General features: G+C 41.9%; 1 protein-coding gene across 1 annotated transcript; it reads left to right on the forward strand.

Moving 5' to 3' along the window:
* The first annotated feature begins 1,490 nt into the window (after positions 1–1,490).
* LOC116815934 (RIMS-binding protein 2) lies at positions 1,491–11,162 on the forward strand. The gene is given in 4 exon segments (XM_032764735.2): positions 1,491–1,537; positions 3,548–3,667; positions 3,669–3,810; positions 3,812–11,162. Coding segments are annotated over 4 exon segments (5,730 nt in total). The 3' UTR covers positions 9,233–11,162.
* Positions 11,163–26,523: the final 15,361 nt, after the last annotated feature.

Raw genomic sequence — 26,523 nt, forward strand, 5'->3', positions numbered from 1 at the left:
CTGTATTCTAGAGAGCTAGGCTTAGATCTCAAGCCTACATTCTCCCCTGATTTCAGGCTGCTTTGCACAGCTGACTTCAGCAGAATCAGCTGAATGGTGGCACAGAGCTGGTATAAGCACTTCTTCACTCCCGCCATAGCTGGGGCATTTCTGCGCTAGTTGCTGTGATGACCCTTTGGAGTCATTTGCAAGCAGCATAAACTTATGACAGGAGACTGGACTGGTGCACAGACATCCTAAGAATGAGAATGTGGCTTAATGTCACCGTAGCACTCTTTTTTCCCGAGTTGCACTGTGCATTCCTCAGTTGTAGCCAAGGATCTATTTTTAAAAATGTCTTTGCCAGCTCCATCCACAGTAGCTTAGATAAATTGTATTTCAACTGAGTTGGTCTGAATCAGGCCAAACCGGTCAAGCAATATGGTTCCTCACCCAGATTGAGCCTAAAGGGTGGCTACAAATCTGAAACATGGATCTCGACTCTTCCCTTCCTTGTGTTCTGCTGGGAATGAGAAGGATCACTCATCTTATTGTCTCTCTTCTATTGCGATATCTTACTTTAAAAGTTTATTTGCACGAGGAAACCAACCCATTACCAACAATCTAAGGCCCTGATCATAGATTTGCCCACAGAGATTTACCCACATGCTTTACACTTGTGAGTATTCCCATTGAGCTCCCCGGAACCACTCCTATGCTTAAACCCATCCATAACTCTTGGCAAGTTCAGGGTCACTGTCAATAATGGGTCCTCCTGAATCAACGTTGTAAATGGTTTGACTGCTAGTATAGATAGGGCAAAACTGTTTTCAGCATCATTACAAAAACTGACAGATACTTTCAGAACCAAGTGTCCCTACTATATGAGCACTTAAACCATTTTCAGTACTAGTTCAGAATGACCTATTGATAAACATTGTCAGCAATGATCACTTTCCTAATGCAGAGGGAGTTCTAGTAGCTGCTGCCATTACCTTGTTTGAACAATAATGGCGTGTGTGAATGACCTCAAAAGCAATACATGCTGATTCATGAGGGAACAGAGGATGGGGCATTCTTAAACAGCAGTTCCCAAATGTGGTCCTCTGAGCACTGTTGCTCTGAGGATCTTTCACCGGCTGGTAACACAGTTGCTCTTGTCCTTGTTTCCAACTGCCTGTACATGAATTCAGGTCCTTCAGTGCAAAAGAATGGAAATCTGTAATACTTCCAGATGCCTGGCATAAAGACAGCAAAAAAAGCACACAAATATTTTCCCAACAAAATTGCTGAATTTGCAACAGGGAATTTAAGGCCATGTCTACACTATCAATTTGTGTCAACAAAAGTGATGTCGATACCCATAAATTGACATAATAAAAATCACGATTTCGTTTTCACACTTGCTCCATCTGCAGACCGCATCCACAGTGGGGGCACCATCATCGACAGTGTGAGCAATGCATTGTGGATACCTATCCCACAGTCCTTCTGTAGCTAGCTGTTATGGGATGACGGAGCGGATCGTGGTGTATCTGGGGACAGTGCTAAATGTCCCGTGAGGCACTGCTTTCTGTCCTAGCACTCCATGGTCTTCCAGCTTTCTTTTGCAGCATTTTTTCAACAGCCCTTCTTTGCTGTGAACCCCAGCATCTCTGTGAGAAGGGATGGATCCCACACTGCTCACCTATGCTCTGTTAATTGTCATGAAGACATCATGGATGGCAGTGCAGTTAATCGTGAAGTTCCTACCTGAAGAAGCCTTGCAGGCGCCTGACCTGATAGGAGCAATTTTAGATTGCTTTTGGAATTCATAGAGCAGGTACATAGGGTAGGCCATCACTTTTGGGCTTGTGAAACAAGCACTGAATGGTGGGATTGTATAATCATGCAGGTGTGGGATGACGAGCAGTGGCTACAGAACTTTTGGATGCAGAAAGCCACCTTCCTCGAACTGTGCGCGGAGCTGGCCCCAGACCTGCAGTGCAAGGACACCAGAATGAGAACTGCCCTTTCAGCAGAGAAGCGTGTGGCAATTGCTGTGTGGAAGCTGGCAACTCCAGACTGCTACCAGTCAGCTGCGAATCAATTTAGAGTGAGGAAGTCAACCCTTGGGGATGTGTTAATGCAAGCATGCAGGGCAATAAATCATATCCTACTATGAAGGACTGTGACTTTGGGAAATGTGTGTGAAATAGTGGATGGCTTTGCAGAAATGGGTTTCCCTAACTGTGGAGGGGAGATAGATGGCACACATCTTCCAATTTTGGCACCAGACCACCTTGCAATGGAGTACATCACTAAGAAGGGGTACGTCTCCATAGTGTTGCAGGTGCTTGTGGATCACTATGGGTGTTTCGTTGACATCAGTGTGGGGTGGTCTGGGAAGGTGCATGATGCACACATGTTCAGGAACACCAGCCTGTACAGAAAGCTGCAAGCGGGGATTTTCTTTCATAACCAGATTATAGTAGGGCGTGTTGAAATGCCCATAGTGATCCTGGGGGATCCTGCGCACCCCTTACAGCCATGGCTCATGAAACCTTATATGGGACACCTGGACATCTTGAAGAAAAAATAATAAAGATGATTTACCATTATAAAAGTTTGCTTTTATTGCACAAGAAACTAACTTCATCCTCCGGGTTAGGTCCTCTTTCTGCCACCTCCGTGCCCTATGAAGTATCCATGCAGCTCTGGGTGATGAAGGTGGGGTCATCACCAAGGATAGCATCCAGCTCCTTATAGAACCGTTAGTGAAGCACCTGAAGGACGGTTTGCCTCCCTCGTATTATGGTACACCTGCTTCAGCTCCTTTATCTTCACTCTACACTGCAGCATGTCCCGCTCATAGCCCTTTTTATATAAGCCTTGCGAAATTAAAGCAATGAAATGAAGCGTGATGTCTACACTTGCACTTTGTCAACAAAAATGTAGAGGAAAAAGACATAACTCTCTCGTAAGGGTGGATGTATTTTGTGTCTAAAACCAGGCATTTTCCTCAATAAAAGTCGCTTCACTGTTTGGATCAATAAATGGCAGTTTTGGCAACAAAGTGGAGACAAGGCCTTCATGATGGTAATGGGAGAAAAGGTGATTCCTATAATCAGGAATGGGAAGACTGCCAGTGAGATACTTCTTGTATTACAAAGTGGGCCATGCCATTGCAATGTTTGACAACCCTTGCTCTGAATGCAATGCAGCAATTCCTCTGGAGTTTTAGCAGATGGCATCTTTGACTTGCACAGTTTTTGCTGTCTCAAGGGGTTATTGTATTAGTGGGAAGAGTAGCAAATATCGGGACTGTCCCTATAAAACTGGGACATCTGGTCACCCTAACTACACACAACAGGAGAAATCCAGGCACTGGAGATATGGAGAGCGGGGTTAACTAGGGCCAGCTCTGATGACCGCCAATGTGCTGTGTGTTAACACCCGCTCCGGGGGCTGGGGGAAGGCCGGGAGAGGGGGATGGAGGCAGTGGGGAGGTTGAAGGGGGCCGCGAGGGGGCGGCTGCCCCGCTCGGGAAGCCGTTAGTTAGCGCCTAGTTCCAGGGGCCCGAGCCCAGCGCTGAAGGGGCCGCGCGCGCGGGCGGCGGTTGGCGGCCGTTCCCCGCGCCGCGCCGCACTTCCGCGTGTCCCCCGGGCCATGACCGGGACAGCCCCGGCGGGGGCCCGCCCCCAGGGGGCGGCTGTTCCCCGCAGGGGCGCGGCGCCGCCGCCGGCAGCCAGGCGCCAGCATCACGAGCACAAAGCGGAGCTGGAGGCGCTGCGGCCGAGGCTGGACGGGGAGCGGCTGCGCTCGCAGGAGAGCCGGCGCCGCTTCGCCGCCGGAGGCCCGCGAGCTGCGGGAGGCGGCCGAGCGCGACCGCCAGCTGCTGGCCGACCAGCTCCGCTCCAAGTGGGAGCAGCAGCGGGCCCGGGAGCTGCACCAGCTGCGGGAGCTGAACCTGCGGGAGCGGGAGGCCGAGATCCGCCAGCTCATCCGCTGGAAGGACGCCGAGCTGCGCCAGGCCCAGGAGCTGCTCCAGCGGGAGCGGGACGCCGCCGTGCGGCAGGCCCGGGACCTGCAGCGGCAGCTGGCCGAGGAGCTGGTGAGCCGGGGCTACAGCAGCACCCGGGGCTGCCCCGCGGGGCTGAGCAGCGAGTGCCGCGGCAAGCTGCAGGAGGTGCTGGGCAAGCTGCGCTGGGAGACCGATGGCGACCAGGCCGCCCGCATCCGCCACCTCAGGGCCGAGCTGGAGTTGGAGCGGAGCCTCTTCCTCAAGTACATCCTGGAGCGGTTCGAGGGCGAGCAGCAGCCCGCCGGCTCCCCGCATAGGGCCCGGCACGGCCCGCAGCCCCGCCTCAGCAGGAGCCTCCTGGAAGGGCCGAGACCCCGCTCCTTGGAAAGCCTCATCGCCGCCGCCTCCCCGGATGGGGGAGCCGCCAGGTCTCGCTCGCTGGACAGCAGCCTAGCCAAGCCCGAGTCTTCGCAGGCGGGGCACCAGGCCCCGCTGGAGGGGAGCCCCCCGCAGAGCCTCTGCCCCGGGCAGCAGCCGGCCCAAAAGGCCTTGGAAGAAGATGCCCACCCGCCGGAAGGAGCTGCCAAGGAGCTCCCTCTGAAGCCCACCAGTAAGGAGTGGCCCCTGGAGTGCTTGGACTCGCCTCCTGAAGGGAAGATGGGCAGCTGGGGGTCTGCAGGAGAGGGTGGCACCCAGGCAGTGGGGCAGCAGCAGGAGTGGCTCTCTGGCAGCAGTTACAGCCAACTGGTGAAGCAGAACACCGACCTGCTAAGTGCCCTGGAGGATCTAGAGCGGCGATGCACAGCCCTTAAGGAAGAGAATGGCCTTCTGAGGAGAAACAGCTTTCCTGAGATGCAGGAGAAGGTGAAGCGGCTCAAGAGGAAAAATGCAGATCTGGCTATCATTGCCAAGCGATTGGAAGAGAGAGCCAGGAAACTTCAGGAGTCCAACTTCAAGGTGGTCAATGCCCCAATGCCAGTATCCCTCAAAGGCTCCAACATGGAACTGTGCAAGAAAGCATTTGCCCGGCAGCGGGCTAAAGACCTGAGTGAACAAGCTAGCATCCTTCTTGCCAAAGATAAACAGATAGAAGCCTTGCAGAGAGAGTGTAGGGAGCTGCAGGCCAAACTGGCCACAGGCAAGGAGGGCTCATGCTGGCTCAATTTAAGTGACTTTGATCGTTTGTTGCGGGAGTCTCAGAAAGAAGTGTTACGATTACAGAGACAGATCACACTGAAGAACCTGAAAGAGTCTCTACAGTCCTCCAAAATGGGTCCAGACAGTTCTTCTGCAGCTGCTACCATGTGCCTAATACAGGAAACACTTGCACCAAACATTGATGCAAGCTTAGATGGTTCATCTTTGCCAAAACAGACATCACCAGGATCAATCACTTTGGCAAAGGATATTAAGCCAGTAGTACTACCTTTGGGAAATGTGTCTGAGGAACATGAAAACATCCCTTTAAAAACAGACCCAGACAGCAAAAATCAAATACAGCATTTGGAAGTAAAGCTTAGTAAGAAATTTAAGCAGTGTGAAAACCTTGAACAAGAAATGGAGAAAAAGCAGAAAAAATGTGAAGAGTTGGAAATGCAGCTTCAGGAATTGCTGGCTGAAAGTGCCAGAATGGCTGAGGAAAACGCTCAACTCAGTGGGAAAACTAAATGGACAGAAAAGGTTGAATCTGAAAATGCTGCCCTGAAGGTGAAATTAATGGGAGTGACAGAGGAGTGGAATTCTGCTGTCCAGTTGACCAAAGGACTTCAAACCAAGGTGGAGGATTTAGAGCATGTACTGAAAGACATGAAAGAAAGGGCAGAGAGAAGGCAACAGTTGGAGGTTGACCATGAGGAAACACTGTTAGCACTGCAGAATAAAGAAGAGGAGGTCAAATATTTGCAGCAGGCCCAGGTAGAAGCAAAAAGGGAACATGAAGAGGTAGTACAGCTATTAGAAGCCCAGGTGAGAGAACTGGAGAATCAGTATCACAGTCAAACTGAACATTTTAATCTTCTGTCTCAGGAACTGGAACAATTACAAATAAAAAATTCTGACCTTGTGTCTTCGGACTTGCCACACGCTACATGCTGTTCCTCAGAAGATTGCCATGCTCTTCAGTGTGGTAAGACTATTAATGATGTAGACTTTGTATCCACTCCTGCTGCTTTTAAGAAGCAAAGCAAGAAACCGGAGTTCCAGTCAAACTCCTCAAAATCAGAATCCACACAGTACAGTCCTAAGTCCTGCCCCACTCCAGAGGGGGATAGTGCAAGTGAGATGGATGAATTGGAGACAGACAAATTTTCCCTAATCTTGGAGCCTGAGAGACAAGGTCCTGCAAAACTTCAAGTGTTTTTAGCTCGATACAGCTATGATCCTTTTGATGGTCCTAATAAGAACCCTGAGGCAGAACTTCCACTGACAGCAGGAGAATACATTTATATCTATGGAGAGATGGATGAGGATGGCTTCTTTGAAGGAGAGCTGATGGATGGCAGAAGAGGGCTGGTTCCCTCTAATTTGATAGAAGAAGTTTCAGATGATGACCTCCTGACCTTTGTGCCTCCAAAGACAAGTGACCTCTCCCATACTTCAGATCATGAAATGAGTTTCCTCAGCAGAAGTGCTAGTAGTGGAGAAAAGAGTGATTGCCATGATGAAGAAATCAGAGTCAATCTATTGCCTAACAGATTAGAAGGAGACATGGAAATGCCTGATCATACAGCGGTGCCTTATCCCAGAAATTTGACTCTAATCAAATTGTTTGCAAGAAGTGTTGTTATAGGCTGGGAGTCACCACTCATGCCAGCTGGCTGGGGAGATGTGCAGAGCTATAACATATATGTTGATACAGAACTTTGCCAAAATGTGAGGTCTGGTTGTCAGACTCAAGCAGCAATTGAGAATCTCAATTTAAAGATTAAGGCATATCGGATCTCGGTACAAAGTGTGACAGAGAAAGGAAACTCAGATAAGATGCAATGTACCTTCCTTGTAGGGCAAGGTTTCCATTTAGCACCAGCACTGCTGAAACTTAGGAGCATCACTGCCACTTCAGCAGAGGTCACCTGGTTACCAAGCAGTAGCAACTACACTCATGTAGTGTACCTTAATGAGAAGGAGTGTGATGTGACAAAGGCAGGGATCTACTGGTACACTTTCCATAACTTGCAGCCCAACACTCAGTACAATGCAAAAGTGGAAACACAGCCTCAGAAGATGGTATGGGATTTGCCTCAAGAGAAATGGGAGCAGAAATCAGCAATGATTAAGTTCATTACTCCATCAGCGGGACCACCTGATGCTCCACTTGATGTCCAAGTACAGCCTGATCCCTCAGCAGGCATTCTAGTTATCAGCTGGCTACCAGTGACAATTGATGCAGCAGGATCATCCAATGGGGTACGAGTTACTGGTTATGCTGTGTATGTCAATGGACAAAGAGTAACAGAAGTTATATCTCCAACAGCTGGGAGTACCATAGTAGAACTGTCCCAGTTAGAGATGCTACAAGGGTCTCAGAAGGTTTCTGTGAGAACTGTTTCCCCCAGTGGAGAGTCAGTTGATTCTGTGCCAGCTCTGATTCCCTCAGCCATGTTGAATGTTCCCAGTTGTTGTTCATCATCAAAGTCTATGTCTACCAGCCTGACCTCTGAATTACCCTATGGGGAATTCATAGACTCCCAGCATGTGAAAATCCCTTTGATGCATTGCACATCTTCACCCTCTTCAGAGATGTTCATGGCCAGTCAGGATAACAAATTCACCATTCACTTCACCTCCAACTGTGGAGACTCAGTAGCTTCTCTGCCAGCAAGCATCCCCCCACACCAGTTGTTCTCCTCTCAGAGTTCTTCCTTGACACATGAGCTTGCAATGTGCGACATTGGTGATAAAGATGATAAATGTTTAAAGTCTTATCAGCAGACAGCAGTCAGTGTGCAACCTTCAGGCCTTGTCTTTCCAACTAGATGGAGTGAAGAATCAGTCAATTCCAGGATGTCAGCATTAAAAGAACTTGCTGAAGACAGTCAGAGAAAGAGGATAAAAAAGCACTTTGTTACTAAAAAAGCTGTACTTGAAAATCAAACGGACACTAGCAACATGAAAATGTCTGTGATCACCCACTCTGTGCACTCTGACGACAAGTCTGTGAAAGATTCAACCACTCAAGATATTGAGGGATATGATGAGAGCTGCTTGAATTCTGGGCCTCAGCTGTGTTCTAGTCAGCTTGAATTGGAGGACAGTTACAGAGATATAGGTATACCTAATATCTGTGTTCAGAAAGTCCCAAATATTTCCACTGAGAAGAAACAGACGAAAGAATTATCCAAAGAAGTTCCCAGCCTAGGGATGTCTAGAGGTGAAATACAGGAAGACCAAACATCAAGAATAGGACACTGGCAATTGAATCCTGTTGGTGACCACAGCCACAGTTCTGACCTTTCAGATATTTTGGAAGAGGAAGAAGAGGACCTGGATTTAGACATGCAGGAAGAGAATAGAATAAAGGTGGTTGGTAACAATTCCAGGCTACCGGAGCTTCCAGAGTTTTCCATGCAGTGGGCTCAAAACAGAAAAATGAGCAAGACTTTAAGAATAGGCCAAGCAGGGACATCTTTATTTTCCAAAGCAGGCCCTCTGAGACACTTCTTCTCAGAGGAAATCGTTAATGATGATGCAGTAAGGATATTTGTGGCCCTTTTTGACTACGATCCAATATCTATGTCACCTAATCTTGATGCAGCTGAAGAGGAGCTCCCATTTAAAAAGGGGCAGATTCTAAAGGTGATTGGTGATAAAGATGTGGACGGCTTTTACAGAGGTGAATGTGCAGGAAGGGTAGGGTATATTCCCTATAATATGGTGTCTGAAGTGCAGGTGGAGAGTAGTGAAATGAAACAGCACCTGTTAAAACAAGGTTCCATTACTGATGAAAAATCTGCGATCAACTTAGTGGAGGTGGATACAAAGAATAACAATAAGTCTCACCTGGAACATAGCTGGCAGGATAGCAAGACTAAACAGCTTACTTCTAAGACAATGGTGGCTGTCTTTGACTACAACCCAAGGGAGAACTCATTACATGTAGATGTGGAAAGTGAGCTGACATTTAATGCTGGAGACATCATCACAGTATTTGGGTCTGTGGATGATGATGGATTCTACTATGGGGAGTTAAATGGACAGAGGGGCCTTATCCCATCTGACTTTGTAAAAGCTATCTCTCAGGATGAAGAGTAAAAGAGGATTCGTTTAAAAGACACCTCTGCAGAGAGTTATAGAGGAAGGAAAAGAATCTGATATATCAATTTAAAAACACAAAATGTAGATGAAAAATTTAATCTTTAGCGAGGTCTAGCATTAAAAACTATCCATGAAAATGCCTCCTACAAAATGTATATTTTTAAGAATTGAACAACTAGACAATTCATATGTACTTGAATCTCTGCTCATATGAGAATAATAATATGAACTATTTGCAGAAGGCTCCAAATAGATTTTTAGTTGTAAAACAAACAGGATAACTTTAAATTTGTTACTAAGACCTGTAAGAAAGTTAGAAGTGAATTTTAAATATTTTCCTGTATCGATTATGAAAAGAGTGCTTTGCAGAGATAAAAGTGAATTTCACATACAGTTTAAAACATTGTACGGCCTTAATCTTTTTTCTTTTTAAATGGAGGAGATGTATATGTTTTCTCTATGTTGATACTTAATGGATCAACTTCTACCACTCTCTACAGTACATACAGTAATGGTGTGGAATGGCTGTTATTTTTCTTAAGGGGTAGGTGAACTTCGACTCCTTTTTAGCATGTCTTTCTCTACACAAATAACTGATTCATTAGCCCCCTTCTCCTCCTCTTCATTGAGAGTTGCCGTTCAAAGAGAGGAAGATATTCCAAATGTGTAGAATGCTACAGTGACTGTGGGCAGAATGTTCCAATAGCTGACACAGAGCAAAACAAAAATATTTAAGATTAGACACCTACCTAGTACAGAGTCCAAATGATTTCCAGCTCTGAACTGAATATAAACCCTGTTTCATTCTCGATTTTGATTTTAAGGAAGACACTGGTTTCCCTCTAGCCAGTTGCTCCCATTAAAGCTTGTATTATCTAGGAGAAACTTAACAGCTGCATGTGCTTTAACACTGTGGTGTCTTTGTGTGATTTACACTGAAATTTCTCTTTCCCATTTCTGAGTACGAGGTCTGTAATACCTCAATGTTTGTTGAAAAGAATATGTCCTCTCCTGCTGCCATTGAAGTCAGTAGGAGTTTTTCAGTTGACTTCAAGGACAGCTGGATTGTGTCCACTGGTTGCACTTCATTGTCTCATATCTCAGGGGTTACTAACATAGGCATCTGTCCTATAAATATTTCATTTGTGCCTAGGATCACATAAGGCATGCTCCACATAGGAGTCAATACCAGAAGCGTTCTTGCATGAAGGGCTGTGTTAAATAGCTTTTGCACACTAGAAGGCTTACATTTGCTGCAGAGAATACTCATCCCAATGACAGACTTTAATAGGAAGGATTCTGTTGGGTTAATGTTAGGTTCCCAATCTGAAGATGACTCCATTCAGGCACAGGAGTCCACTTGCACAAACTTACTCTCAGGAACAGGGTGTCCTTTTGTGCAGTTAATATTGAAAATGTAGGGGTCGGTTTCTGTCCTTTAACTTATTTAAATATTTTACTTCACTTATTTATGGAGATATTAAACTGTTTTACTTGTTTACTTATTTAAATATTTTATTTGTTTACATATCTAAATACTTGTTTTACTATTGTATGATTTAGAGAATGACTACAGAAGCTATGAAGAGTGACTCAAAGCTCTTGAAGTAGGATCAAAGCTGTATATGTAGATGAGTTTGAAAACAGGAGAGTTTGCAGATGTTTCCTTATGAGATGTATTCTGTGTGTTATGATGTTACTTGTTAGACCAATGGGAAGTTTCTGTCTTTTATACCAATGTCAATTTTCTTGCATATTTCACTTTAATTGTCTTAAGAAAGCAATTTGTTTCATTTTGAAATTTCAATTTGAAAAGTGATATCCATAGGTGCTAGTGATATATTTTTATTTAAAAAATAACAATAAAGCTTATTTATTATTTTCTGAGTATTTGCCTCTGTTCTTCATTGACACTTAGAGTGGTGTTATGAACTTGCAAAATTTTGATTAAATTTTTTTTGACTTATCTTGTTTGGTTTTCCCATTTCATTCTGTGTCTAAACTATACACCACTCACTTTGAAGCCTAATGAATTTTCAGATTTAAGACCCTGATTTTGGGTTGTGGCAGAATTGACCTTGGTTTATCCCTAATAGAGATGGTATCTTTATGCCACCTTTGCACTTCCTGGATTCTGGGCAGCTGGGGGCTGGTTTTGTCCCAGAGACAAGTAATTGCCCGGTAGCCTAGAATAAACAGAGCACAGATTGTTCCAGCCATGCCTCCTTCTGTTGTGCATCCTTCTGTGATTTCAGATAGTATTTCTTTCTAACATTCATTTATTTTCTAGATTTAAATGAGCATGCATGGTGGCAACTAATACATGTTATGAGAAAATTGTCACCCATGCAGAAAACAGCAGTATATGCTAATTATTGATTTATATAAATAATTATATAGTACCACTAGATGGCAGCAGAGCCCACTATATCAGACTATGTATAGTGTATGGTCCTGTTAGCTAAAGGACATGGTCAGTTTAAACATCACCTTTTTTTTCCAAGATGATGTTGTTGACACCTTTAAATTATTTTTAAAATAGAACTGTTAACACTGAATTTACTTTTAACTATTTATGCTGTTTATTTTTTGCCTTCGTCTTGGCTCAGACAATGAAAATAGAGTAGTCAGATTTGCTTTGGTTATGAATATTGCAAGTGAAGGTTTGGTTTTTTAAAAATTTTTTAAATTAATGGAAGCATTCCTCTTAGTCTTACATTTGGAAAAGCTTGTTTAAAAATATTTAAATTTGGGCCCAAACTTGACCTGTCAGCATCCCTTCAAACTGTGAATGATTAAGGCCCCAATCCTACAAACACGCATGATTTTTTTCTTAACTCTGAGCACAAGTTGTCCCATGGAAGTAAATGGTATTACTCAGATGTTTCATGTTAAGCTTGTGAATAAATGTTTGCAGGACTGACACCTGTTTTAATTGCTTGATGAAAGGATGCTATGAGAACCTTTAGGAAACCCTACGTTCGGATAGTTGTCAACACTGAACCTGCATTATTTAGATATTCTGCATTACAGAGCATCTGCAAGATGGGAAGAGGAGTTTGAAGGTTTGAAACATCATTTAGTGCTTGGCTTCCTTTCACTCATCTTTACTACATGTTGAGAATTTTTATTTCACTGAACTTTTCTCAAGTTAAAAAAGAAAAATATTTTTTATTTACATTTTTTTTCATTCAGAGGTTAGCCAGTCCATTTTTATTACATTACAAATCAATTTTCTGTTTTTTAAAGAAAGTAGGGAACATCTTATGTGTTTGTACACTGCCTAACACAGTGGTATTGGTGTCTCTAGGTGCTATGTTAGAACAATTGATAATTAGGCGTCCATTTCCTACTTTATATTTTCATGTTGTTATTTAACTACAGGATAGAAAATTCAAAGTGCCTTGTATCCAAAATAAAAAATTAATATATATTGTGCTAGATTTATGTAGTACTCACATATTTTTCATGGCTCTTTATGGAGATGATAAACAGATTCTCAACATAAGTAATTTAAGAGCTATTCCAGTGTGGCAAGGTGATTACTTTCTGCAGGGAAATGTAAGGGAAGAAATTATATAGTGAAATTTTAATTACAGACAAAAGTACCTGATGTTAAGGCTCAAATCCACAAAGGTATTTTGGGTTCTAATTTCCATTGATTTATGGATCTGGGCCTAAGTCTCTTTGTTTAGGCTTTGCATGACTTAAAAAAAAAAAGTAAACTTCTTAAAAAATTCAGTTTTGTTTTGTTTTAACATTCCCTGCAATGTTGGGAACCCAAAGACTGAAGCATTATTACTCCACCAGGGTCCTAGCAGTATGTTTGATGTTGTTGGAATTTCTCATTAGACTATTACAACTGGATCTCTTTACCCTCTCAGTTTGTCATATCAGCATTGGCTAATCAAACTGATTCTGCCCCGCAATCGGTTTCATTCCTTTCTTCTTCTCATATCACCCTCATCTTCTAAACTGTCCACTAGTAAACTTCCTCAGTGCATCCTTTCCCTATCCATCATCCAGTTATTTATTCAGTCTTACTGAGGTACCAAACCATTCTCTGTGGAACTGAAACATGTTCTTGAGAGAGAGAACAGGTGGGTGAGGTAATATCTTTTATTGCACCAACTTATGTTGGTTAAAGAGACAGCTTTTGAGCTACACAGAACTCTTCTTCAGGTCATTGTGTAGGGAGCTCTGTGTCGCTCAAAAGCTTGTCTCTATTACCAGCAGAAGTGGAGGAATAGAAGATAATACCTCACCCACCTTATCTCTCAACATAGCTACAACAACACAGCAAACAACATGATCTCTAGTGGGTTTTAAAAAAAAGGGCACCACAGCAAAATATGTAAGTCGGTGATTATGGGTTTTGTTTTGTTTTTTTTTAAAAGTTAAATAAATGAATTATTTTTGAAGTGCTGAAAACAGTTTTTGGAGAGAGACATCAGACCATAAAGATCTACCTCACTCATCAACAGGTTCTCATATTTTAGAATAATTTCAGGGAAACAAGGTTTTTAACACCAAGAAAAACAGATTTTGATTCCCCAAAGCTATGCTATAATTATGCTAACATTAAACAGCTAAGATAGGAAAAGCAGGAAACCTACCGTATATGTAATATATGTTGTTATAGGAAAACTCGTCTTAATATGGCTAAAGTGCTTGTAAATCTGCACTGTAGTTAATAGAAAAAAGACATCCTAAATATAAAGAATGAGAAGAAAAACTATAGGTTATTTAGAAAAACCTGAAATGAAAATGCAGTTAACATAATGCTAACTGAAAATACTAAACTTGCTTTTAAATTGCCCATATCACTCTTTTAAAGCCCATGCCTGACAGTGATTGTAAAATAATAATAATAATGAAGGGTGGCTTCTTTGCACAGGCTCTTCAGAATCCACCCCAATACAGTTACTGATGTCAAGGTCAAAGTTAACCTATCAGAGTGGTAATTGCTCCAAGTAATACTTTAGGGAGGTAATAGACAAGATGCTGGAAATCAGGCTTTCTTGTTGAAAATGGAATGTACTTGAATCTGATTTCAGAGATAAGAACGTGGTCCAGACGGGAGGCCAAATTGTATGCAGTTGCATCTGATATGTTTGAGCTAAGGAGATCCTATGTGCCACCCAGACCCAGTTGGCTTGGAAGCACCTGGAACCCAGCTATTGGGGCCACTCATAACCAATTGGTGCCATACAAAATAATGCTAGGCCAGGTTGCAACAGAAGGCAGTGCAGTTGAGGTAGTAAAGAGGAGGGAGTACCTGTATATGATACTAAAATTAGAAAATTAATGTGTAGTTGTGTCAAATTGCGAGCTCTTTGTTGTGCTGAGTGAAAACAAGTCTGGAGATGCCCAAATATAGCCTACTATAATGCATTCAGACCGCTGCCCTGCCCAGGTGTTCGACAGCTCATTGAAAGACTATCACTAAAAGCCATCAAGAACACAATCTGAAGTGATCCACATGGAATGACTCAACTGCTGTCACCCTCTGCCATGGAACAACAGTTTTTCTGCACTGGTGGGGTACACATGACTGGGCAAGGCGACTGGGGCTTTCCTGTGGAGCACATCACAGAGGAAAGACCCTACTAAAGACCGGGTTCTGCTCAGTGCAGAGTGTCCGACAATCACTATATATAAGCAGAACGGGCAGGAGAGAGGGCTGATGATCCTTGGACTCACTGGAGGAGTGAGATTAGACTAGGGGAGAGTGCATCTGAGAACTTCTGTTGTTTTCAAAGCTCTGTAACTCTCAAGTGCTTTAAGAGTAAAGTTTCTGTGGTTAAAAAATTCCTTGCCTAAGCCTGTATTCCTTGCTTTCTTGCTACGTTGTCCCTGTGGGGATTAAACTAGAAACACAAAGTGCCCAGCACCTAGGCAGAGCTCTGGGGGAGTGTAAACAGCTGGCGGGAGGGGAATTTTGGAGGTCTCACACTCTGCTTTCACAGCCTAGGGAGGTTGGCTGGCAGTGACCCACCTCCCAAGGAAGGGCATCAGACAGGCAGTCTGAGTCTGCGAATGTGCCTAGAGTCCTAGAGCTAGAAACAGTGACTAGACTCCATCCAGACCCAGTTGGCTTGGATGCATGTGAAACCAAGTGATTGAATTTACTCACAACTAGCGTGATCAGATAGCAGTTGTGAAAAAACAGGATGCGGGGGGGAAGGAATAGGCACCTATCAATAGAATAGAGAGTGGAATTTAGCTCATGATGTTAAATCTTAGTGTCCTGGCCAAATTGACTCTTAGATAACAACCACCAGCCAGAAGACCAAATGGGGAAGTTTCATCAACTTATAAGTAAATGGAAACAGGGTTATAACGGAAATCATTCTGCAACCTTAACTATGAAGTTGACTTCCAGTGACCTTTATAACTTTCATTTATTTATATATCAGAGGAAATATGTATGCTGTTTGCAACCTCACTATTTTAGGAAATGTTGGAAAGAATGAGTTTCAGCACAGCAAAAGCCCACGGGGATCATTGATAATTTGTTGATAAGCAGTGGGTTCATTAAAACCATGCACTTCACTATCTCTTTAAGTCAAAGGCATGTTTGTAGTCAGAATGATGAAATGTTTAGTTTTCTTCTGCTCTGGCCTCCACGACCTCCTACAGCTCATTAGAAAAGCTAATCAGATTGAATTTTTCTACCGTGCTGTTTATTGTAGCCCTAATGAAAGACAATCACTTTAAAATTACACACTCGGCAGGTAATTTCTAAAAACTATAAGCCATGGAAACATTATTGTCCCTGGAATATTTCTCTTTGTCTTTCTTCCTTAGGATAAGATAGGTAATAAAGGTTTCTGGTAGCATTTTGAAGGCTATTTTTGCAATCAAAAATATAATAAACTGCTGCTAAAGACACAAATAAATGTACTTGTTATCACACATGAATATAGCTTGATAGAAGAATAGCAATGTGTGAGATAGTTAATAGAATGGGTTTCTACTTTATGATTTAATTATCAGAAATCTTTAAAAACTTTTTTCTTGCCTCTGTGTTATGGGGTGCAGATCATAGTTCATGAAGTTGAGGACAAAACTTTCTGATTTTCACATCACAAACTTGTCATCATAAACCATGATGTGTTAGAATCTCATGAACTAATTTAGCAGTGTGATCTGAGGCCAAGATGTAACAAAATTTAATGAAAATAGATTCACAAACAACGCCGACCTAAAATTCTAGGTGAGGCAGGACTTGGATAAAAACACAGACGCTTGAGAATCAGAGAGGAAGAGGCAAAGAGACAATATGGAGATGATCTACAACACCAGGCATCCATCCTCTTGTTGTATAACTATCCCAACATAAGTTAAAGATTTTGCAGAGGGAAGTTGGAAAAAGGTCTCACAATCATATGCCTGAAGCAATCAGTAAATTTAAATGGGGCTCAGATTGACCAAGACTCCAAACTGACCTCTCTCTGTTATCAGCACCTGCCAATTCTGTTAACATAGTGTGTAGAAAGACAAGGCGGTGAATAATATCTTTCATTGGACCAACTTCTGTTGGTGAGAGAGACAAACTCTGCAGCTTGTACAGAGCTCCTAAGCTTGAAAGCTTGCCTCTATCACCAAGTTGGGCCAATAAAAGATATTACCTCACCCACCTTGTCTCTCTAATATCCTGGGGCTCACATGGCTACAACACTGCACACAACATGTTGTGTAATCACACTTCCAAATTAAGATACAGTAAGAGTGGATTTAACATTTGACCCTTGCAGCATCCTTCTACACAAATCCTCCAAAGTACGTTGCCAACTGTAACAACATCATTGCCCTTAGTTTACTTTATATGGTCCTTCATCCAGTTTACAGACCATGTGGCAGTGGTAATCCCATGACAACTAGATTTTCTAAGTAGGATTTCATAAGACATTGCTAAGTGCTCATGTTTCAATAAAATCCAAATATTATACCTACTAACACTGTCTTCTATTGCAGCCTGGCCCACTACCATTCTGTATGGTCCCCATTTGGTTGTGAGTACGGTGACCAGATGTCTCGTTTTTAAAGAGACATTCCCTTTTCGGGGGAAATTTTCTTATATACAACCCCACTGATTACAACCTCATTGAAGTCAATGGCTTTCTATCAGTGCAAATGAGAGCAGAATTTGCTTCATGTGCTGCATGTTGGGTAATAACAGGAGAAGAGTCCATGTCTGGCACTTTATTAAAAGTACTATAGAGAAGGATGGTGCAATTGTAACTAGCATTCCAGCCATGTGCTCACAGGCTGATTTATTGGTACCACCTCCCAATTCTTCGCTCCTGCAATCTGTGCTTCTCCCTCCCACTTCAATGCAGGTTACTACAGAATTTAGCTAGATATTTGCATTTTACAACAGAAAAACTTATACTGGTACCTGAAAGTTGTTTTTCTAGCTAGGCAGGAGGATATACATAGGGAAAAATAAATGGCATAACTAATGTTTATGGTTTTAGCAACATCAGCATTTCCCGGTGAGGATTAACCCCATGACTGCACCTAAGCAGATTAATATAAATTCTTGTGAGACAGGGAACTAGAACTTGGTTTGAAGGATAAAGAGAAATTGCCTCAATCACTGTTATTTCTATATTTTGGGACATTCTGCTCTTGGGATCTCTGTTCAATTTCTGCTTTGTCACCACCGTAATCCTTTGCTGCTTTCTGGATAACAATCATATGTCCTCCGTTTAGAATACAAATTAAGAAACTAAAATGCTAGAGGCAAGCCTTTCAGTTAAATGATCACTTATTGATTTATGAAGTACATTTCATTTGCATTTTTAACAGGCTGCTGTGCAAAATAATATGTTTCAGTTTGACAGCACCTTTCATCCAAAGATCTCAAAGGGCTTCACAAACTTTACTGAATCAAGTCTCATAACACATCCCTATCAGCTGGGTGATAGTATTGCCCATTTACAGTCGATAAACAAGTAGACCATTCCCTGGACACAGTTGAACTCTCAAACAGTACACATGTGCCATCTATCTTCATTTATTTGTCTTCAGAATTAATGAGATGGAGTCATTACTAGAGATCTTGTGCTATCTCCTTCCACCTATTGTTCCTGTATGTTTTTAGCTGAGAGCAGACTTTGTATTTTTACTGTTAGCCTGTTCCCTCCGTGGTACTGTAGAACCCTACCACTCATGCTATCCTGCTGCCAGTTTCCTTGCATTTCTTCTTCTTTGGTGTTTCAGGTACAGGAGCTAATCTATTGGGAAATCCTGCTGGTTTTCTGTAACAGTGGGCTTGGCTACACTTGCAAGTTGCAGCGCTGGTGAGGGCTTTACAGAGCTGCAACTTACTAATGCAGCTAAATGACCAAATCACTGGGAACATGAAAATTCATGAGGCCCATTTTACATTTGTTTTTCAATTCACTTAAGAGCAGAACTGATGGCATGTCACTAGAGAAAGTGAAAGTGTAGAATCATTAGAATGAATTGACTTATATTTTATATTATTCCAACATTTTCAGCTTAATTCCAGAAGCTTGGTTATATCGAAACAATGAAAATAAATTAGAGGAAAAACTGTATTTTAAATGTTTTTTATTGAAAAGTCCGTTAGAACTTGGCTTCCTTTTGTCTTTTCTTGTATGAGAACAAATAAAATCCCCAGGCTCCTACCAAAGACTTTCAGTGTGTCTTCCTAGACTTTGAGTTATCCCATGTAAAGGTAACTCTCAGGGAGGGACTTCATTTCATTACTTTTGTGATCGTCCATACATGTAACCATATTGTGGGCTACCGGCATCCAATACATAACTTCGTTGCCTTAAGCCCTGACCCTGCAATGAGATCTATGCAGATGGACCTCTGTCTGTCTCAGAGCCCTACTAAAAAGCTTCTCGGGGGCATAGAGCTCTGCCTGAATGGAGCTCATTGCAGGATCTGAGCTATAATCATTAAACTCTTTTATACAAGCTTTTCTTGTTCTTGTCCTCTTAGGGACTTCAGTTGTCTGAACCAGTTGACCAAAGAACGCAACTCACGTATGTCTTTCACTGGATGGAAAAATATTAATATAGATGATTACTGACCCTCCTCCAGAGGACCTTTACTTTCCTGCTTTATAGTGATGTCACAAGAGGGTGAGGATGGGGGTGAAAAAATGTAATGTTTTTAAAAACCAGTTTAATCTAATCTGAGGCCACAAAATAGAAACACCTTAATCATAATGCTATTGCATGATTTCTCTACAGGGCAGAGTTAACGTTGTTTGGGAACCTTGACTGTCCATTACTTACCTTTAAAGTCTCTGGGTTTCTTTTGACTGTAACCTTAACTCTGAATTATCTGGGTTTATAATTCTTGGTTTCGGAGTAATTACATCATCCTCACAATGCTTTTTACCTTCACATTACTGATATATACGTTCAACCTTAGCTCCATCTTAACACAAGTTGTTTTTGTTTGTTTGTTTGTTTGTTTGTTTTGTCTGGGATAGATGTAACCTATCAGAAACATGGGCCCTCTTAACCTCAGGGGCCAATATCATCACTTCAGCCTCAGTTCAGCAATAGGGTCCTCCACTTGTTGGCTAGATTATTATTGTATCAGGGTGCTGACTTTGCTAAATGGATATATAAAGCAGAAGTAAAAGCAATTATGTGAGATTTATATTGTTTTAAATAAGCAATTGGGTGTTGTTCGCACCTGAAAGAGAGAGTATTAACTTGCCTTTTTATTTGTGAACATTGTTGTTAGAGCTGAGTAGATGAATAGTTTGATTGCAATTTCCTCAAAATCGTTCATTATTTGAGTTTATTTTCAAATATCTTAGGGGTTGTTTGTACTCAATTGATGGTAAATATTTGAAATGGAGCTATGTGGCGTAGTTGTGATTGATCAGAAAATACAGTCTTTTTCATGTTCCCTGCTTGCATGAGCACACAAGCATGTCCAGCATGGACACCCATGTATGCAAATTTAAAATTCGATTTCCACAAATACTCATGAATGTGACTTAAAATTCATTTTCTACAAAGGGTTGTGCCAGTTGAACTTAGTCTCACTAACATTTCATGGAAAGTAAACAGAAAAAATGTGTGAATATGATTGAAGTGAATTCATTAAAAAAAAATCAAACAAATATTAACAGAAAACTTTTACATTCACAGCCCTAGTAGTGGAACAATAACATTAATAACTCCCCAGTTTTATCTGTTTTGTTATCTTCAATGGTTGTCTCTTTGATTAAACTTTTTAAATATTATGTATTACTCCTTTTCTTATATAAACCTATCAACATTTTTCTTTCTATCCCAGTCGCTTGTTCTGGTTTAAAGGGGAGAAGGTAGTTACAGGACTATCACAGAAAGAAACAGAAGCAGTCAGTCACATGAGCTAAACCATTATCTCATTGAAATCAGTCAGAGTTTTGCCATCAAGTGCAGTTGGACCATGATTTGGCTTAGCTGCTTGGAAAGTGGCTACTCTGTTTTAATTCCTGTTTATTGCTTATTTGTCCATGACATGATTTAGCCTGCAATGTCCAGCATGTATGTTTTGTCTACACTGCTTTTAACTACAGAAGACTGGAAATCAAAGGTGCTTCAAATGGAAATACCAGGTTTCTTTATAAAGCAAGATTAGTAAGCATTTTAATTTTTATCTCGTTTACTGATTTACAGAGGCTCAGAGTCACTGTGAGGTTGAAGTTGGCAGATTACTTTTGAAAGTAGCTTTTATTAACCATTTTTATCAAAGAGAGGGAATAAGTCAACTTTTGCTGCTATGGACATTTTGCAGGTTATTGCTATAATCAGTGAACCACTGAATTCTGGTACGTCTTTAAATGGTTGTATGAACATATTCTAAATATGATACCTTTGAGATTCTGAAAGGATATAAACACAAGAGGTCAACAAAACCAATAGAGATGTAATTGCATCTAGAAATGGACCGGGCTAACCGGGAAACTCTTAGAAAATAATTTCATTTTTTTCTTTCAGTTGCAGATAACATATTGCTCACTGCAGGATTGAAAGTGACAGATGGCTCTTAAAAATGTCTTTTTCTAGGGAAGAGAAGTCTGGGTAACCTGCTTCATTGCTGCTGAGTTTTGATGAGAGCCAGAGGCTTCATTTATAAGGGGCAGAAAAGAAAAAGTTGGGCAAACTCTGTCAGGAGCACATTTCAACGGCCCTTACGAGAACAGCCAGTATTATATTAGCCACCATCAAAAGTGAAATGGAAACACAGCAGCAGAATAAGGACTATTTTTTGAGCAAACTTTTTAAAAAGTGAGAACTTGCTTTCCAGAGGTGCTGAGCACCCACAAATCTCACTGACTCCAACTAGAGAGATGCACACTCAGCACTTCTGAATATCAGGTCCTAAGTAAATGTAATAGCAGATAATCAAGATGACCAAGAATTGATACCTATCTTTTACAAATGAATAGTCAAAAGGTAAAAAGGTTTGTCCCGATAATGGTGCTCCTCCACATTTATACATGTGTAGCTGATGAGACCCCACCTGGAATATTGTGTGCAGTTCTGGTGTCCCATGTTTAAGAAGGATGAATTCAAACTGGAACAGGTTCAGAGACGGGCTACTAGGATGATCCGAGGAATGGAAAATCTGCCTTATGAAAGGAGACTCAAAGAGCTTGGCTTGTTTAGCCTGGCCAAAAGAAGGCTCCGGGGGGATATGCTTGCTCTATATAAATATATCAGGGGGATTAACGTTAGGGAGGGAGAGGAATTATTTAAGCTTAGTACTAATGTAGGCACAAGGACAAATGGGTACAAACTGGATATTAGGAAGTTTAGACTTGAAATTAGACGAAGGTTTCTAACCATTAGGGGAGTGAAGTTCTGGAACAGCCTTCCGAGGGAAGTAGTGGGGGCAAAAGACTTATCTGGCTTTAAGACTAAGCTTGATAAGTATATGGAGGGGATGTTATGATGGGATAGTTTAATTTGGGCAATTGATTTTGGATTATCGGCAGATAAGTCTGCTCAATGGTCTGTGAGGGGATGTTGGATGGGATGGGAACTGAGTTACTGCAGAGAATTCTTTCTTGGGTGCTGGCTGGTGAGTCTTGCCCACATGCTCAGGGTTTAGCTGATCGCCATATTTGGGGTCGGGAAGGAATTTTCCTCCAGGGCGGATTGGCAGAGGCCCTGGAGGTTTTTCGCCTTCCTCTGCAGCGTGGGGCATGGGTCGCTTGCTGGTGGATTCCCTGCAGCTTGAGGTCTTCAAATCTCAATTTTGAGGATTTCAATAACTCAGTCATGGGTTCGGGGTTGTTATAAATGTGTATGGGTAGGGTTTTGTGGCCTGCCTTGTGCAGGAGGTCAGACTAGATGATCATATTGGTCCCTTCTGACCTATGAGTCTATGAGTCTATGAGTCTATGAGCCCAGGTTCAGAATTTGGCACAAGGTCTAAATATAAGATGAACAGAAACCAAGAGAAGGTGCACACATTTCTCTATATATGTGCTCATTTGAGTTCAACTATCTGGGGAGCAGTTCCTTGTCATACTGATTTGATTTTTCCCCTTTTGCTTACACAAACACACCCCTACTCACACCCCCATTATCTCTTTGCAGGAAATCTCTAATGTGGTTAAAACAACTTGCAGATATAGAATAGTTATATTATTTTTTGTTTCTTAACTGACCTGCCATCATCACTTCTATTAAAATTAGCTTTTTATATAAAAGAAGTTTCCTAGAAAGTTGAGACACATAATGCTTTTATCTTCCCAAGTTTTGTAAAGGGAATCCCCAGTGCAAGAAATTAGTCTACTCACAGGACTGCAGGGTGGGAAACTTGCTGCTTAATTTAACCCCCTTAGAGGGTGGGTAGAGGAACTCCCACTGGCTAAAACAGGAAGGAAGGGAGGGGTGGAGTATGGCTTCATCCCATGATACTCTGGATAACTCCGGTTCAGCCTATCATGATCACCTTGCTAACTAGGGTTGTCAAGCCTCCAGGCTTGTCCTGAGTCTCCAGGAATTAAAGATTAATTTTTAATTAAAGATTATGTTGTGTGATGAAACCTCCAGGACTATGTCCAACCAAAATTGGCAACCCTAACTACACCAAGTACTTGGAATATTGAAACTATGACTGAAGGAGGTGATTTGGGGTTTGTATTTGTTTAGATACCTTCTTATCCCTGAAGGGGAAAATAATTGCAGCTTGCTGGAGCTGGGAGTTACAGTCTCCTTTGCTGCCCTAGTCTAGCCCCACTGAATTTTACCATTGACTTCAAAGGGGTCATGATATGGTCCTTGATTCCTTCCCAGTATTGCTTGCATTTGAAATACTTTTTCAATCCTAAGCAACTAGTAACCTTTCTGCAGTTCCCTTTGGAGTTATTCCATAAAACAGTTCTCTCCCCATTCCATCCTTGTACAGCAAAAATTGTCCACGCTATGAGAATTTATTTTGGGGAGAGCTGGGGAATGCTGCTCCAAGTCACTGTGGGAAGGAATTCATTCTTGATTTTAAAATTAATTAAAATAATCATAAAACAAACAATAAAAGAATTTCTCCAAGGATTGGCTGATAAACATGAACAGGATGGTCTTGACTTTGTCGCCTTTTAATGCTGGCCTCTGTGCTTTGCAATGCTTGCATAGAGACAGTACTGCAATCCTTACTTTGAGTGGATAGAGAAAGATAAAATAATTTCAGAGCTTAAATTACAATGGTCTCATTATACTGGTATAATTATATAGGTATAACTGGACACATTTCCTGTGGAGATATGTAGTCCTTCAGTGTCTACAGTTAAAAACACTTCAGGGCAAGGGCCACATCTTTTTGTCTGGAGTGTAAAGTGTATAGCATGACTTTGGGCACTGTAAACATAAGTAATATTACAGAGCAGCCGAGCAAGAATTCAGGGTTTTGAAGGTGGTTCCTGTTAAGAGGAAAAACTGATGATGAGTCAGGTAATTTTGATGCTATCTTGTTTATTTCCAAGAAATGTTCAAATCCTTCTTTCCTCCAAGCACAGGAAAAACCAAACAACAAGAGACAGTTTCTTTGCTTACAGCCCCAACCCTCTTTTAGCCAGCTTGTCCAGGCTCTCTACAGAGCTTCCTTCTCTCTGCATTTCAATGTGCTTACTCTTTCTTGTCCTGTCACTTACTACTGCACACACCTTTACCCAAAACAATACCTAGTGAAGCCCTCCACTCATATATTCTAATTCCTGGGTAGACTTCTCTGTACCTTTGTTTTATGTGGGAGCTGCTATAAAGGAGCTTAATTGTCTTACATCTATCATCGATGAAGGGCTGCAGTTACACCTCCCCCAGCTTCAAGTATGTTTCATTCAACCCACAACTATAGTAATTATAATCCACAATCGGCCAGGGCCAAATTCACTGCTGTTGTACACAGGGATGACTCCATTGGTTTGACAGGAGCTGTGTCCTTTTACCAGTGATTACTGAATCTTTTTGCCCAAACACTTTCTAAAACTCCCCAAATGTCTAGTCACATGACAAGCGACTGCTCACTAGATTAATTGCTCACACAAATTTGTATGACCTGACTGACACGCTGTCACTAATCACTTCAGGCCCATTGGAACCTTGGGACATGGGGCTGTTTTTCCAGTCATGCAGAACTGTGAAGGTTGCATGTCAAACACTCAAGCTGAACAAAATGACTTGCATGCCACTTTTTAAATTTATAGCTGTGTAAATCTCAGTATGGCCTTTTGAACTGCATCTTACGATATCACTGTGGGAAAACCCCTTTGGTGAGAGAAATGACACAGTTGATATTTATCACTGCAAAGTCCGTTGCAACATACCATCTCTTTCCATTGAAAAAAATGCTTTTGAATTACAACATTCAAACATATTCACACCCAAAGCGAAACCAACATATTTCTGGCTTTTTGCCAGTATCAGCATGTCTGTGAAATTCTTGATATTTTGCATTAGGGTTTTTTTCTTTTTGTTTTTTTTTTTTTACAGTAACAAAAGCTCTTTTTCCCAACAGAAAATTCCTCTGCCACCTGGCGCAAGTCACTGGGCTTTGGGCTAGTGTATACAGAGTGGAATGACTCTGTAGGCCCCAGGGCTGGAAAGAGTGGTAGTACAGGGCTTTGTACCAGTTCATCTTAGGTACACTACCAGTTAACAGAAACCACCATGAAACAATCCTCTACCTCACCTGGGGACTTGACACCCTGGAAACTTGGTGACCATGTCGTTGCTTTAAAACAACCAGGATATTAAATGCAAGATCTATATTAATACAAACTGCACAGTTAAAATGGTCAGGAAACACGAGTGTTAACATTCTAATAGCCCAGTAAATGGAGCCACATTGCACATCCTGGGTATTCTGAGGTATGTATTTAGCTACACATGTAACCAGTAAAACAAGAATAGGCAGTACTGCATGTGTGGGTATGTGGATGAGTTAACATTGGCATAGAACTGTACATCTGTATTTCCCAAATCTGTAATTGTGCAACCTTAATGTTGCATTAACATCTCTTTCTGTGTTTATTCGTAATACAGTTTATTTGTAATATAACATTTGCTTCCTTTGAGGAAGGAGACACTTCAACAAACTGGAAGAGAAGGGAATAGGCTTAGAACAGGGATCAGAGCCTTATAAGGAGCAAGTTCTAAGTTCAGTTGTAATACTTTCACTTAAATATTTCTGCAAACATGCATATTCATTCCAATGTGACAGAGCTTTATTTTTCCTAGGAAGGGTAAGGATTCCTCTGTTACAAGAAACCAAGAGTAAACCCTATAAAATGGGACCTCTGGCACAATAAGAGTGAAGATGTTGGACAAATCTGCAAGGAACAGTTGTAACAGTAACTAACAGCTTTCAGATTGTTCAGATGTCCTCATACCTATAGTGGGATTCCTAAACCTTATTATGACACTGCTTGGGAGGCAGATCACAGCCTTCACTCTGCCTGTGACTTCATGCCCAGACAGTTACATGCTTTTTTCTCTTTCCTTTGAGAAGCCAGAATCTCTTCATGTGCACCAGTAAGTAACTGGCCTCTCTGTTTTCCCAAGCTCCAAAGCCTCTCTAAGTTCACCCTTCTTTCAGGACCAGGACCCACCGGACTCTTCCCCTGGAATCCCCAAATCAAAAGTAAAAAATTAATCTGACTTCTGCCCTTCTCAGACTTGACCTTTCATCCCTCTTCAGTTTCCCCTGCTGCATTCCTCAACTGAATAGCTTCCTGAGCTCTCTCTCCCTGGAAGTCCAGATCCTGCTCTATTATCAGTGCTCCCCACTGG

Source organism: Chelonoidis abingdonii, chromosome 22 (assembly GCF_003597395.2).
Source record: "Chelonoidis abingdonii isolate Lonesome George chromosome 22, CheloAbing_2.0, whole genome shotgun sequence".
In the NCBI taxonomy this organism is placed as follows: Eukaryota; Metazoa; Chordata; order Testudines; family Testudinidae; genus Chelonoidis; species Chelonoidis abingdonii.